Source organism: Haliotis rubra, unplaced genomic scaffold (assembly GCF_003918875.1).
Source record: "Haliotis rubra isolate DU_JTF1 unplaced genomic scaffold, ASM391887v1 Scf316, whole genome shotgun sequence".
In the NCBI taxonomy this organism is placed as follows: domain Eukaryota; kingdom Metazoa; phylum Mollusca; class Gastropoda; order Lepetellida; family Haliotidae; genus Haliotis; species Haliotis rubra.
Window position 1 is genome coordinate 117,974 of NW_025766987.1, and position 15,126 is coordinate 133,099.

Here is a 15,126-nt window from a genome sequence, read left to right on the forward strand (position 1 = left end):
TTATCCATCACTGGATGTGCTTGTCATCAGGTTTTCATGTTCACATCATCAACTGTACAAGCTTCTCAGTTACAAAAAAAATATTATCAAGAGACTATAAAGTCAACATCATCAGCCACGAACCTGGCTTTTCATTAAGTGCTATTAAACATCTTAGCCCGATGGACAAACGAGGCAAATCAGATATTACATTGTGGGGTTTCTGGTTTGTCTTTGAAAAGATGCAGTCACGTGGTGTAATTCATCTTTGAAGCACACAGAGGTAATTCAGCTATAATTTAGACGAAGGTTAGATCTCTTAGTGCCACAAGTTAACAAATGTACCTTAAAGACTTTATAATTATCTTCTTTTGATAGAGGAGTATTTTATTGATTCTGTGATAATTCCTTCGGATTGTGCAATGACCTATGGATTGTGTCAAATATGTTAAGAAGGGATGGAGAGAGTGAAGGGGTTTAAACGAATCAGCAATATTACAGTTATAGTGAGTGAGTGAGTTGAGTTTTACGCCGCACTCAGCAATATTCCAGCTATTTGGCAGCGGTCTGTAAATAATCGAGTCTGGACCAGACAATCCAGTGATCAACAGCATGAGCATTGATCTGTGCAATTGGGGACCGATGACATGTGTCAACCAAGTCAGCGAGCCTGACCACCCGATCCCGTTAGTCGCCTCTTACGACAAGCATAGTCGCCTTTTGTGGCAAGCATGGGTTGCTGAAGACCTGTTCTACCCCGGATCTTCACGGGTCATTACAGTTATATTCACCAGCTTCTGACTTGAGAGGTGGAATAGCCCTGTGGTTAAGGTGTTTACTTGTATGCTACATCCCAAGTTTGAATCCCAAGTGATAACTCTTAGTATGACAGTGTGAGACATACGTTCTCCGTGGCATATGCACAAAACTGCCATTATAGCCCAATGGGGTGAGTGCCGGTCCAGAGAGCAGGATGTCCATGGCTATGTCATACCAAAGTATGTTACTTTTTGTTACCCTGCCTGGATTTTTGTAATAACGGTACAAACAAATGCTAGATCCTGGCATGGAGTAAGTATACCGACTTGGAGTGTGGTATTATTGTTTAACTACAGCATGTTAGCTCAGTGTGCTAGCAATATCAAACTAGCATAATTCTGGGCTGGAACAGCAGCTACTGGTGCACGTGCATGCACATCGTCATGTAAGTGAAACCACATTGAACGCAACATTAAACCCCATTTCATCCCACAAATGACAAACAGGTGATACAGATGGGTTCCACACCAATTTGAACAATATGTTAGTTCTATCACATTTGCACAAACTTCCTCGATCCTAAAATCCAGGTATGGAGTGAACGAACCAAGAGTCTGAAATGACAGAGCATTCGAGGTTTCAAACCAAAATAAGAAGTTTCAGAAGTTTCTAGTGAGAGTGAGTGAGTGAGTGAGTGAGTGAGTGAGTGAGTGAGTGAGAATTTAGTCAAATTGGCAATATTTCAGCCATTTCTTGACTACAAGCATTATATAGTAATAGTAATTCTAGCACAAATGACACAACTGAGTACAACTGCACCCCTTCACTGACATAAGAGCATGGGTCATGTGATCCTTTATGGGACATGGACGCTAATACAGTGTTAAAGTAGGGAAAGACTACATGAGATTCGTTGCTCATGACAGCAGCAGTAGCAGCAGCGTGTGTGAGGACGACGAACAGGCTCCAGTAACCGAGGGATCAATACACACGGATGAAAGACCTGCTTGTGCATGTAATAAGGTAAAGAGAGAGGCACACAAAAATACTGAACGTGGTGGAACTTGCTGCATAGAAACATCCGCGGAATTGATCTGTTTTTAAGAGAAATCAAGAGAGATGAGAAATAACGTATTCCCAAATGCGGCAAATCCATCATCAGAATATGTTACATAACTGATTTCCTGTGGTTGGGTGGGAACTCGGTTTTGAGTTCGTACTGCAACGATACAAAGTGACAGACAAGCTGAACAATGATTCCCTTTAGAGAAAATCTTCAGCCTTAAGCAGCAGTGCCACATGAAGGCTTTTTCAATAGAAAGTCTAATTTCATTTCAGAATTCCAAAGATTCCATAAGTAAACTTATTACAAGTATCAGGTTTCAAAGAGATTCCGTCAGAAGTTTAAAAACATGGTTTTAAGTAAACTGCAACATTTTATATATTTTTTTAGGAATTTAATATACATTCATTGCTTTTTGATGAATTTATAGTTTTCATTACAAAAAAGCTCATAACCTGACAAAGTCCAATAGAGACAGGTATTCTAAATGAGATTTACTTTATTTCGATGTCACTCACATTAAATGTGGATCACATAGATTACTGCTATACCTTTAAGCTCCTAATTGATGAATTGATGAAATATTCTTTCACAGATAACAAAGAAGCAAGGTGAAAAACCTTTTATGATTGGTAACTTAAAATGTTGTAGTTATCGTCATGGTAACACCCAAAGTGCAAGCAGTTATAAGAATGAGCATGACTCGGAATTATTGAAATTTTCCTCGGACTTTTTAACAAGTGCTATCTATGCCTGAGGCTAAATTCAACGGCAAACATAAGCATCAATAATTTGTCATATTTTCATGCTGAAAGTAAACATAGAGCTGCAATGACGATACTGGGATGTTCCCAATCATCACTGATGAGATCTGCCAGCCATTATAGGATGCGAGCTGATGAAGAATTCATCAATTTTCTTTGTAATATTTACTAAGAGTATGTATGTACAGCATCAGGTCATGGCTACATTTCTTATGTATTGGACAGTTGTACATATATTTTGTGTCACTCCAGGCTAAAAAGAAAAATAATGCCTTTCATAGGATTATGTAGGTGGTTGGTAAAAAAATACAATATTTTCTTGACAACTAGTTACATATGTGATAATTTGAATGATAAATGTTAGGTTGTCTTGATACCAGCAACTTCTTCAACTTCAGTTTTTGTGGTAACAAAAGCATAATTACGTTTTAAACATGAAAGTAAGTTTCGTTGAGTTTTCTTGACAACAAGTTACAGAGGAGATACCACTTTTATGGTCACAAGGTTGGTCAAGTTTCAGGAAGCCAGTATGTTTGGGGTGGTCCAATAAAACACTGTCCTGGATTACCTACACGGCCGTAACTAACACTGAAGAAACAAACCCATGACAGTAGCAAATATACAAAGTGCGGCCATGTTATCTGACATTACTGATGATAACCATTACTGCTATACAAGTCTTTTGAAAACATATCAACATAAAAAAACAAGATGATAGCAAAAAAACGATGTCCATCTTTCAGTACTTTGCAAGAAGCTACAATCTTGCACATATACAAACCCACAAATACATCAATCTCTCTGAAGAAGCCATTTCTTTCAACAATATTCGGGTGTATCGAGTGCACACTCGCATCAAGTACCAATTACTGCCAAATTGGTGTTATTACATTTTTTTGCAAACCAGAACATCCAAAATCCTTGAAAGAGATCTTAATCAACAGATTACACGATAACATCAATAACGCTAGCAGGATTGATAGGAAATAAAATTAGATCGCCTACAGCTTGTGGCTTTATGGATCTCATGGTGGGGTCACATTACGACAGAAGGCCAAAATATATTCTTCTTTCAACTAACATCAATTTCTCATAACATGCAATTTCTGAATATGCCAATGGTAAATATTCCACAGAATTACATTAGTTTTCACTTTAATGTTTAACTGCGAAACCATCATTTATATGAAAACCTAAAAAATAACAATCCTATGATTTTAACCATAATGCTGAAAAGAATGAAACATATCTTTTTTTTATCATTATTTTATAATGTTCAAGTAGAAAAAACATATTCAGTTCCCTTTTTGTATTATTTCGCCTATGGTATTGTTCCCAGTCTGTTCAACAGTTGGTTATTATGCAACAGAAGAATGTGTTATGTCAAAGAGTAATATAATTTGCCCTCTCTTTATTTGATTACATATGTACAAGAAATGACAGTCATCAAAGTGTTATAGACATTAAGTCCTTATAAAAATATTCTTCTCAATAGACGATAATGAAGTGTTACAGTGATTCTGGCTAACAAAATACATGCAATACTATAAAACTAAAGACAAGTGGCACTCATCAATCATGGGTTTACAAATTGTGCATTCTAACAATAAAACCTATGTGAAAAGTATGGCACGGTTGTAACATAAGATTTCCCCAGACTTCTTATAATGACTTTTTATAAAGATGGTTACAGAGACCATGAAAAGATATCAGTATTTTTCTGAGACATGATATATATTTTTAAAAATGTATAATTTTTAATCATGTTATATTGAAGTTGTTTGTCCAACCTCCTTATATCGAGGTATGGCTTCAAGAGCCAGGGAAGATGTCGTGCTAATTGGGTGATACTAGAAATAGTGTTGGCTAAAAGCATAGTCTTGTAGGTATGACCGGAATCAGTTCCTGCTCCAAGAGAGGATGCTTCGGTGCTATATATAGAGGTCATGTGACTACTTGCAACAGTGTAACGGTCATAGTTTGTGACAAAGTACTTTTGGTCTGCCAGGCATGAAATTTCTTGACAAGGAAGGATGAGGTTTTGTCGCAAAAAATGCCAGGATTTTATTTTTCCAGTTTGAGAAAGAACCATGACAAAATGTACTTGCATGTCAATCAATAACTGAAGAGTTCAAAAACTTTACAATCTTTTTAAAAATCATTTAAAAAACATCGCAAGACAAAACACTTTCCAGATTTGAAATGTCAAGAAATACCATAAATATTTTCAAAAGCGAAATATCATGAATTAATATTGAAAGAAAGCATCAATCAACCTAGCCACATCTACATTTGCAGCAAGCAGAAGATGAAGAACAAGAGTTTGATGGGAATATCCAAAAATGCAACCCATAAAACTTCATTAAATTTTCTTCTTGCAAATATATAATATGGCTGGGAAATCTCGGTCTGAATCCCTCAAGGGATGCAGCGCTGATGGCTACTGAGTCAGCCCCTTCAAGGCTGGGCTGGCATTAGGGACCTGGTGCTGATGCTAATGGTGGGGCCAGCAAGACCCAATTCATCATTGTGTAACATGCCCGATAGGGTTGAACAATCATCATTATTTAATACTTTGTTTCACAAACTATATCGTTTTGCATGAAAACTTCTCTTTATTTTCTCGTAGAGCTTGCTGTTATTTGCCGTGATAGATGCTGTTATAAAGATGCTGTGATCTCTCCAATAAAGATGTCGTTGCTGAACGTGTAGCAGGATATAAGTTATTGCTTTTACCTATCAGCACTGAGAACTGTTTTTCATTTGTTTGGTTCTAGTCTGTGTTTGAATGATCTTAGCAATGAGAGCAATGTCTTAGCACTAAGATCATTGGTGTAGCTGGGACCTGGATACAAAATATCTGAAAACAATTCATTTGCATAAACTGAATCAACTAACTGAATCTCGGAGGAACAAAATATGAATATGAACACAAGTCCAGTTTGAAAACAGCAGAACGACAAAAGCGATATTCAACAGAAGGTGTCCTATACTAGCCAACCACAAGTAAAACAGCAGCACAAGTGTGTTCATTGTTATGTAATTAATGAACATTACGAAAGTGTAGGAATGTTGTGCCTTGCTGGCACAGGAGGTTTCTGTTCTCCCCCAGGGCTTTGGAACAATACCCAGCATTCTTGCCAACTCCGCACAATGGGGAGAGTATACATGTTAGCAATGTGGAACACACAACACATATACTCAACCAGTCTAATGGACTACTGCTGACCAGGAGAGTCATGTATGACAGGAAGAGTCACGTTAAGGCATCACTACAGGTGTTGAACAGGTATATCCAACATGTAGCCAAATACAGGTGTTAACGAGAACAGGTGTACAAACTCTGAGGTCAAATACAGGTGTTAATGAGGACAGGTATACCAAACTCCTGACCCAAATACAGGTGTTAATGAGAACAGGTATACCAAACTCCTGACCCAAATACAGGTGTTAATGAGAACAGGTATACCTATCTCTTCATTCGCTTACAGGTGCTAATGAGGACAGGTATACCAAACTCCTGACCCAAATACAGGTGTTAATGAGAACAGGTATACCAAACGCCTGATCCAAATACAGGTGTTAATGAGAACAGGTATACCAAACCCCTTGGTCAAGTACAGGTGTTAATGAGAACAGGTATACCTATCTCTTCATTCGCTTACAGGTGCTAATGAGAACAGGTATACCAAACTCCAGACCAAAACACAGGTGTAAACAAGAAATGGTTTTCCTAACTCCTTGGTCAAGTACGGGTGTTCATGAGAACAGGTAATCTCCCTGTTTTAAATATACATTTCAGAATTTTCATGAAATACATATTCCAAAAAGCAGAGAGTCAGACAAGGAAAATAAATAGAGTAGTAATTTCTATTCATGTGCTCCTTCTGGAAAGCAATCTCTGACAGCCTATGGTTTTTCTCAGTGTCAAAAGTTCACCAAGTCCCAATCAAAAATGTTTTTTCCACCTCAGTGTCAAATTGTGTTGACCGCTAATATGATGATGATATGCCTGTGTTGACCCTCCTAACTGGGCACTTCCTGAGACAGGGGGAGTGTATAGAATTCCTCCACACCACTCCCCTATCAACAGATTTGGACAGGTTGAGTGTCACTGATTTAATAGCATGCACTTCCTGCTTACAACAATTTCAGTCATAGGGAATATTCCAAGAATGTTTTGAAAACATGTCAGCACACTGGTCCCCCTTCATAAATGACATTTTAACAGAATTCTGGTGTCAGGGCATCACACTTGCCAGGGCTGAATGACAATAACGGAAGTGTCCACGGCTCTCCCAACAGATATTCCCTAGAAGCACTTCCCCAGATGCATGTGGGCACAAGCACCTTGGATGGTGGGGGTTGGATGAGGGGATGGGGATGCCTGTGTATGTCTGTATCTTTCCTCAGAACCACTCACAGCCCAAGGAATGTGTGAAGAAGCACTATGTCTGGTTGGTAAGAGGAGATAGGGGCAGGGAGGGACTGGGGAAGTTAGTGGAAGTGATGCCTGCTTACAACCCCACATGATCTCATGAAACATGTCAGGAGGGGGAGAGAGAGAGAGAAGAGAGAGGAAAAGGTGTGGAGACTAGGTCCCTTCTCACCTCAGAATTATCATTTGAATACTTCCCAAAAAGCATGTGGGAACATTGCCTGACGATCCCTAACCACATTATTTCCCCTTCATCCCAAACATTTCTGTAAAAAGATTTTCAATGAAGCAAGTCTAGATTTTCCACAGGTTCATGTTCTGAATATTACACTAGAAAGGCTCCTTTTCAATGTAAATGGATAGGTTTGTTTGAGGCAAAATTACATATTTTCAGAGATTAAGCTTAGTCAACTGGGAACAGGGGATGGTGGAGGGGATGTACTGAATTAAATCCACGTATCTCCTCACATCTGTAACGACAGCACTACACCTGAAGTCTGAACCCCATCAGTGAGGGGATGGGAGACCTTCTTAAAATAGAAAATAATTTAACATCCAAGAAAATACATCCTGCTCAACTCATAGCACCATCCGAATAAAAAAACAAACACATTCTCCTCATTACAACATATCTGCATCAGTATCACTGCAGAAAACGTTCTTAATGAAAGAATAAGTTTATAAACCCAACAGAAAATGGTTTCCTTTACCCTTTTAGATATCCTATCATGCAAACAGAAACATCTAGATGAAGTACACTCACAGCAACTCACATCCCGAGACAAGAAACATCTCTCATACAGGTGCCACAGCAGGTTTACGACTTACAAATAAATCTGATGCTTCATATTACTGATTTAATTAGCCACCTACAGATTTTAATACCACAGACTGCTGCAGTCACATTAACTCTCCTTCATGCCGCCGTGGTGATAACGTAGACTCGGCCAGCAGCGTGATATCCTGGCCAGAAAGAAGACGTTTGTTTCCAGGTACTAATGACTCCATATTTGATTGATAGCCAGAGTACAAAGGTATAAATGTTTATGATTGGGACATCAGGCAGGTTGGAAGAAGCTGCTACACAATGTCTACAGTGCATGTTGGCAAGAACTATCATTGTTGGCAAACATTCAGGTCACCTGGTGCACAGGTGGTTACATGATGCAAACATTCAGGTCTCCAGGTGCACAGGTGGTCCAAACATTCTGGTTTCCAGGTATACAGGTGGTCCAGTGGTGCAAAGATTCATGTCACCATGGACACGGGTGGTTCAATGGTGCAAACATTCAGGTTTCCAGGTGCACAGGTGGTCCAGTGGTGCAAATGTTCAGGTCACCGAGTGAATGAGTGAGTGAGTTTGGTTTTACGCCGCTTTTAGCAATATCCCAGCAATATCACAGCGTGGGACAGTCACCAGAAACACATGTGGTTCAATGGTGCAAACATTCAGGACACCCTGGCACAGGTGGTCTAGTGGTGCAAACATTAAGTAGGTTACCATGGGTACAGATGGTCCAGTGGGGTAATGCATTACAAGTTTATTGAATACATATATGCAAGAGTTGCTTCCCTTACCTATGCCTGGATCTGCTGGTCATGGGTTTGAAAATTTGAAAGCATTTGACCGTCATCACTTCAGGCTTTCCTTCCTTAAAGCTGACACACCAAGATAAAACTGAAATACTACTCAAAGTGGCATTAAACCACCTCAGTTGATCAGCAGGCTGAACTCCCCAAGATTGATATCTGAATCTTCATAAAAGAGTTTCAGAAAATATCAGTTTTATGCCCTCAAACCAGTCCCGTCTGAGCTGTCCCTCTTGGGCTCCAAGTAGCCATGCAGGGGGTCTAATGAGCCAAATATCATTAAGCCGGAACTGCTGAAGATAACAAAATGGCTGCATCAAGATGTCCACCTGTACTGGCATGTGTGATAAAGACTGACCACTCTGACTCAGACCTGCCAGACATCAGTAGCCAAGCTTGTTAACCACTTACATGTCAGATATTAACCCCTTGGGTGTCAGATAGGCCAGTGTCAGCCATGTAACGTACTTGAAACTGAAGCGGTAGGCCCATGAACACACCATGCTTGGAGATACTGACGAGATACGCTGAGGTGTTTGCATAATGCTCTCAGGATGATCTCAGTCTCCTCCAAACCCACTTGACATGAGAGTAGTCCGCCACTGGGGTGGGAGATTACTTCATACGTGGACTATTATGCTTTCTGTTTATTTTCAAGTTTCAATTTAAGACTGGCAGACCCTAATCCTGACCACAAGAGACTGAAACATTGTAAGGGAGTGTACATGTGTGTTCCACATAAATGTCTTAAATCACCAATATGACCCACACTTGAAATATGCATTATGTCGGAAAGTGCTTGTTAAATCTCCAAATCATCATCATCATCATCATCATCATCATCATCACCACCATCACCATCATCAATACGACCAAGATGAGCATTGGTAAAACCTTTCTGTGATTTTCTCATCCAGGTAGGTATCATCATCATCATCATCATCATCACCATCATCATCAATACGACCCAGATGAGCATTGGTAAAACCTTTCTGTGATTTTCTCATCCAGGTAGGTAGCCAAGTGGATAAAGTGTTCATTTACAAAGCCCTGGGGTTTGATTCTCCATATCTAAAATTAAGTGAAGACCATTCTCATTGTCCATCAGTGTGATTTGACTGACATGTTGCTAAAGTGTCAAGCTCCCACACATCACTGACAGACATAATGTTTCCTTATTTCTTTTCATCAGTATATATATCTATGTGTGTGCATGTGCATGATGAAAAGAAATACATAATATGTTATGACATATTAAGTATAGTGATACAAAAAATATCAAGCATTCTCTCTTACAGTTGGATATGACACCAAATCTAACTGGTAGCTTTTTCCCAACTAACCATCTAAACACATGTAACCTTGAGCAAAATACTCATCAAGGAACCCTTACAATAAGGTACCGTAATCCTGATGCCGTAATACTGATGCAATACCCCTGTATTCTACCCCAGGAAGCGTGAAACGGCCACTACCAGAACACACTAACTATCAGGATATCCAAACTCACTGCACTTGCAGTTAATGACAACCTGATGTAGCCAGCTCAAAGACTTGCAGGAACTCTAAAAAACATTTCTCTATGTATACTTCGGAAATAAGAATCACACTGTGGATTTCAACGCAATGTGAACAGGTGCCTGAAATTGTTACAATTTCTTAAACGTCCTCAACAGTTAAAGTTTCATGGCGCCTTCAGAGCAAGTTTAAGACCTCCACTGTGTTGTCCCCACATGTGTGAGGCTGCATACCCCGACTCCAAGTATGTCCCCAAGTATGTCGGAACCAGCATTACTTCCATTACTGGATAGCCTAGGTGATGGTGGACGCCAAACTCAGGCAAAATGTCCATTTTACAATGCAGGTTGACATTTTCAAGAATTTGACACTAATTTTTAACATGTGTTGTTTCTGCACTTGATTTTACCCTTGCATGAATGTGTTTCTTAGTCACAGATAAACTTTACCTGCTTTTCAAAATATCTTTAGTATATCAACACCAAATAATTGAGGAAATATACAATAGATAATATACTAGAGAACAGACATTTTGAAGGTAACCTTGTACTGTTACTTCTGGCAAAACTATACAAATATTTGGAATGGAAAGAAGACATCTTGTGTTATAAAACAAGGTGAGGTGAACTTGGGTTTTAACGTCGTACTTGAGAATATTTTGCTCATATGACAACGTGCATGTGTGTGTATGTGTATGTGCGGCTGTTTGTACTAGCCCAGACTGAAGCTGGTTTTATAGTGCTAGCCCACTGAGATACCATGCCGCAGTGAAGCATGAATACCCCACTCAGACACATTATACTGACTCCGAGCCGACCAGTCCTTGTTGTACCCATTAATGCCGAGTGCCAGGCAGGGACCAACAAGTACCATATTTTAACGTCTTTTGGTATGAAGCGGTCGGGGATCGAACCCGCGACCTTCCGCTCTCTGAGCGGACACTCTAACCACTACACCACGGAGGCAGTCGTTATAAAACAAACAATAAATTGAAAATGATTACATGACATTAAATGTTCAACTAAAATATAAATAAAGTTGTTTCCATAAATAAATCTCTTAAATAAAAAAGATCGCCAACTCACTAACAGATTTTTTTTTCTTGACTGGCTGTAAATTGCAGGGCCCGGGCTAATACAACTGTGTTATTGTGGAAAAGGATGTAAAGATTTTGTTTTACTCAGTTATTTGTATGTCAATGATTAAATATACCTGTAAAATGACTACTGATACATTTATACATATGGACCAACAGTGTGTGCACGCACATATGGTGTCTTTTAAATATTTCTATAAGCCCATAAGCTTTCAAATTCTCTAAAAGAATTTTAGGTTCATGATTTTATCGTGTAAAACCCTATTCTCGATGGCTCATCTCCTATATCTTTTCAGCAGCATATGAATTTTTTTTCCCCGAATCAGAATGATGTATTTCATGAGAACAAACCACACTGACAATTCCATGTTTGGATCTGTACAATCTTGTTCAGATAATTCTCTTTTTGAAGTGTCATTATTTTAGTTGAATATTATGTTATTAATATTGGAGTTAATTTATAACCCTATCATCATGAGACAGTGTTATGCAATTACCTAACGAGGTTACGTCATATGAGCTATAGCTGTCAAGCCCAGCCAATCAAATTATGCTCTCTCATCATGTGACAAGCCGCAGTTAGATAAAGTTGTGAGACAGCTGAACAGGCCAATCAGAGGAGAGGGCTCCCCGGGCCAATCAAACAGGCTGGTTTTATTGGCTCTTGTAATGAAATAATGAAATGAAAATGGCGGTTTGGAGAGAAACTAGGAGCAAACTGACGTTGATTGTTGGAAAATGACAGCATGCCTGGACTGAAAGTTGATTTGTAACTCCGAGATTTGTTCATGTTTCTTCAAGAGCAGACATGTTTAATGCTTCTATGCATCAATTTGCAAGAGATACGGCTCCATTACTGTTTCAATTCAATACACAAGAAGCCCACCTAAACGTCACTCATAAACAACATGGAGGAGGTCATTGCAACTGTTTTATAAGGAGTAGCTGGATGATTCAGTGGTCTTGTAAAAGAATTTAACTTATGATCAATGCCAGAGCCCTGTTACATTATGTCATCGTAGCACAAGCATACATCTGTGTTGAAGCTGAAGCTATGACCGCCAAGCATTACGCCTCATAGCAAAGCTGTGGAAGTAGAGACAGTTGGCGCATGTGCTGAACTTACGACAGTTGTACTTGTAGCATTATGTCATCGCAACACTGTCGTAAGTCTGTCTCAGATGTTGTGTTAGTTGCAACATTACATCATTGTGGCACTATTACTATACTAAGCCTGAGCATTACGCCATTGCAGCACTATCGTAAGTCTGTGCTGAACTTACGACAGATAAAGCATTACCTCATCGCAGCACTACTGCTATCGTAAATCTATCTTAAGTCTTACTGACATGTAAGAAGGAATAGAATGGGGCAAAGATCAAGTGAGTGTTTTGGAATATATTGCTGATAAGGGAGTCATCAAGAATCATTAAATTTCTCTAACACTTAAAAAAACCCACAAAAAATGAAACCAACGTAAGTGACACTTTAAAATGCAAACACGAGTAACAGACTTTACTGCATCACATTTCCATGATTAAACAGCATTCAGTTGAGCAAGTATCAATGATATTGCACGGCAAATATACTTGACAAATAAACTAATGGAGTTATATATGCTGTAGGAAGCAGCCAACATGTGTGCATTCCTAATTACAATCCTACAGCAGAGCTGGTTCCCAATCTCATTATAACAAGGAAGTTTACCAAAGTGTCACCCCAGAACCGGAGAGCAGGTGCTCCCCATACTACGCATCCACAGTTTACAAATTTGGTAGAAATTATAAGAATATACAAATGCCAGAAACGGCCATGAGTTTCTAAAATAGAGAATTCAGAATTTTTCCATTTTTCCAAATGTTAACATTATTTTGCACTTCTACCATAATACATGATTAATATTATTTGAGTTTAATAATCACTATCAGCCATAACCAACTCAAGTGTAAGGTTATGTAAATTGTATTTCATGTTATTAGGTTTTCAACAATTGAATAGGTTGAATGTGTTAACCATATACATTTATGTTTAACCAGACCAATCTGATGTGACCTTATTAATTGAATTTCATCTCTGACCGTTTCCGTGTCAACAAGAATGAGGTGGCATCACAAAGGAAGGATGGAACCGGTAATTGAACACAGACTTGTGACATATAGTTACACTTTAAATAATTTACTTGCGGGCTGCATTAATGATTCTTCTCTGTCACAGGTGTGAATAAACGGCCTAATTGACACCAGTAGTTGGGAGGCTGATTTACACATTTCCAGGAATGAAGGTCAAGAGTTGAAACTTCCAGGAACAAATGCCTACTTTCACTTTGTTCTAGGAACAAGAGACATGAAGAAACAACCACAAAATTCATAATTGCTTCCGTAATCTCCTTCGCATATGGCATTTCCAGCATGAGAAGTGAGTTCCCTAGCAGTTGTTTCCACTCTGGTGTGTAAATCTATATAATTTTCTGTGGAATAAGGTATAAAAATATTTTCAAGCAAAGAGCAGGGAAAAACGTGAAATTATTTTCTCTTTGCCCTTTGATTTGGTCTATTTTAGGTTTCAAAGACTAAATGACACAAAAGAAGAGTAACAATTGATTCAAACTTTCTCGTTTTGACGTTATTTGATTCTCAGAGGACGTTTTTCTTTTGTGAAACCTTAAAAGTTTAAAGACTGTGAAAGCACTGCGAGCAGTCGGCAGGCTGTAGCTGAATCAATACAGCATTGTAAACTGTGGGGCTTCCCTTCCTGTCTTCAAATCTGAAGAGTGGCTAAATGTATCGGCAAAACATCTCTCTCCAATGGAATGGCAACTGAAACGCCAGATAGAGGCTAAAACAAGAATCACGTTCCAAGCATCAGCATTCCGTTAGACGAAGGATCATCTTGTTTAATGGCCTCGATTAAAACAAGGAGCAAACCACACATAACAATCCACAAAACTGCTCTTCCTAAAGCTCTAGAATATCTTTTACCTAATCCTACTGCCAATGATTGGTGAAAAATTACAGATCCTGCACCGGCTCCATGTGCTCTTGAGGCAGAAAGCGCCCATGATCTGGAAGAAATATTCTTTTCAAGGTTCATGTTTTTTTCCTCAGAGTGAGCTGCGGTTATGGAAGCCTCGAATGCCAACACATGACTGTACAGAATTAATCCGCAGTATCCCAAACCACTGCAGCTATCAACATACAAATAGACCTCAAATATGACAAACTTGCTTGGCACGTGGTCTGCACATGAAAAAACTACCGCACTGAATGTCCAGAAAAGCTAACAATATGTGAAAAGTATTTCTCCCCTATGGAAATGGAGGCTATGTTATTATTCCGAGGAAGGAAGGCGGTGGGGTGGAAGTTGAATTGTGGGTAGTATCAGATGACAATTGATCAAATACCACTTTCCCTACAACTAATATTGCTTCAACCCATCAGAGAATTTCATTCACGCATCCTATCAGAAACATGACGCATGTCATAACACATATAATTTATATCTTATGGTTTATACAAAACAATGCAATCTAAGATTGAAGAGTTCCAAACCGATATGACTTCAATCAAATACCCTTCCACCAAGAGTCTGATAAATTTCATATCGCACTGAAGTCAAATAGCCTTATCTAATAAAAAAACATGTCAGATAATGTTGAGGGAGCATTGTTTTCATAACATCTGGCATCTCAATGGATGAAGGGATCTAGTTTATTTAGAGAACAATGCATCTGTGTTTGTGACCGACCACCGACTGTTTACTTTCCTCTCATTAGCTGAATGAAGCAAGAGACTCATTCCATAACACAACAGTTGCTGGAACAGCCAGAAGCGTTCTTCTTCCATGTCACAGAAACTGTTGCCCTGCTCATAGCAACACTGATGAAATACTTCCCACTAATTTTCTACATTGATTCAAAAAA

General features: G+C 38.9%; 1 protein-coding gene across 1 annotated transcript in view; it reads right to left on the minus strand.

Moving 5' to 3' along the window:
* Window positions 1-15,126, minus strand: part of LOC124283442 (E3 ubiquitin-protein ligase PDZRN3-like) — a 298,678-nt gene that overhangs the window by 44,783 nt on the left and 238,769 nt on the right. Inside the window, 1 exon segment of the mRNA XM_046719497.1 lies at window positions 7,617-7,649. Within this exon segment, the coding sequence (XP_046575453.1) occupies window positions 7,617-7,649 (33 nt within the window).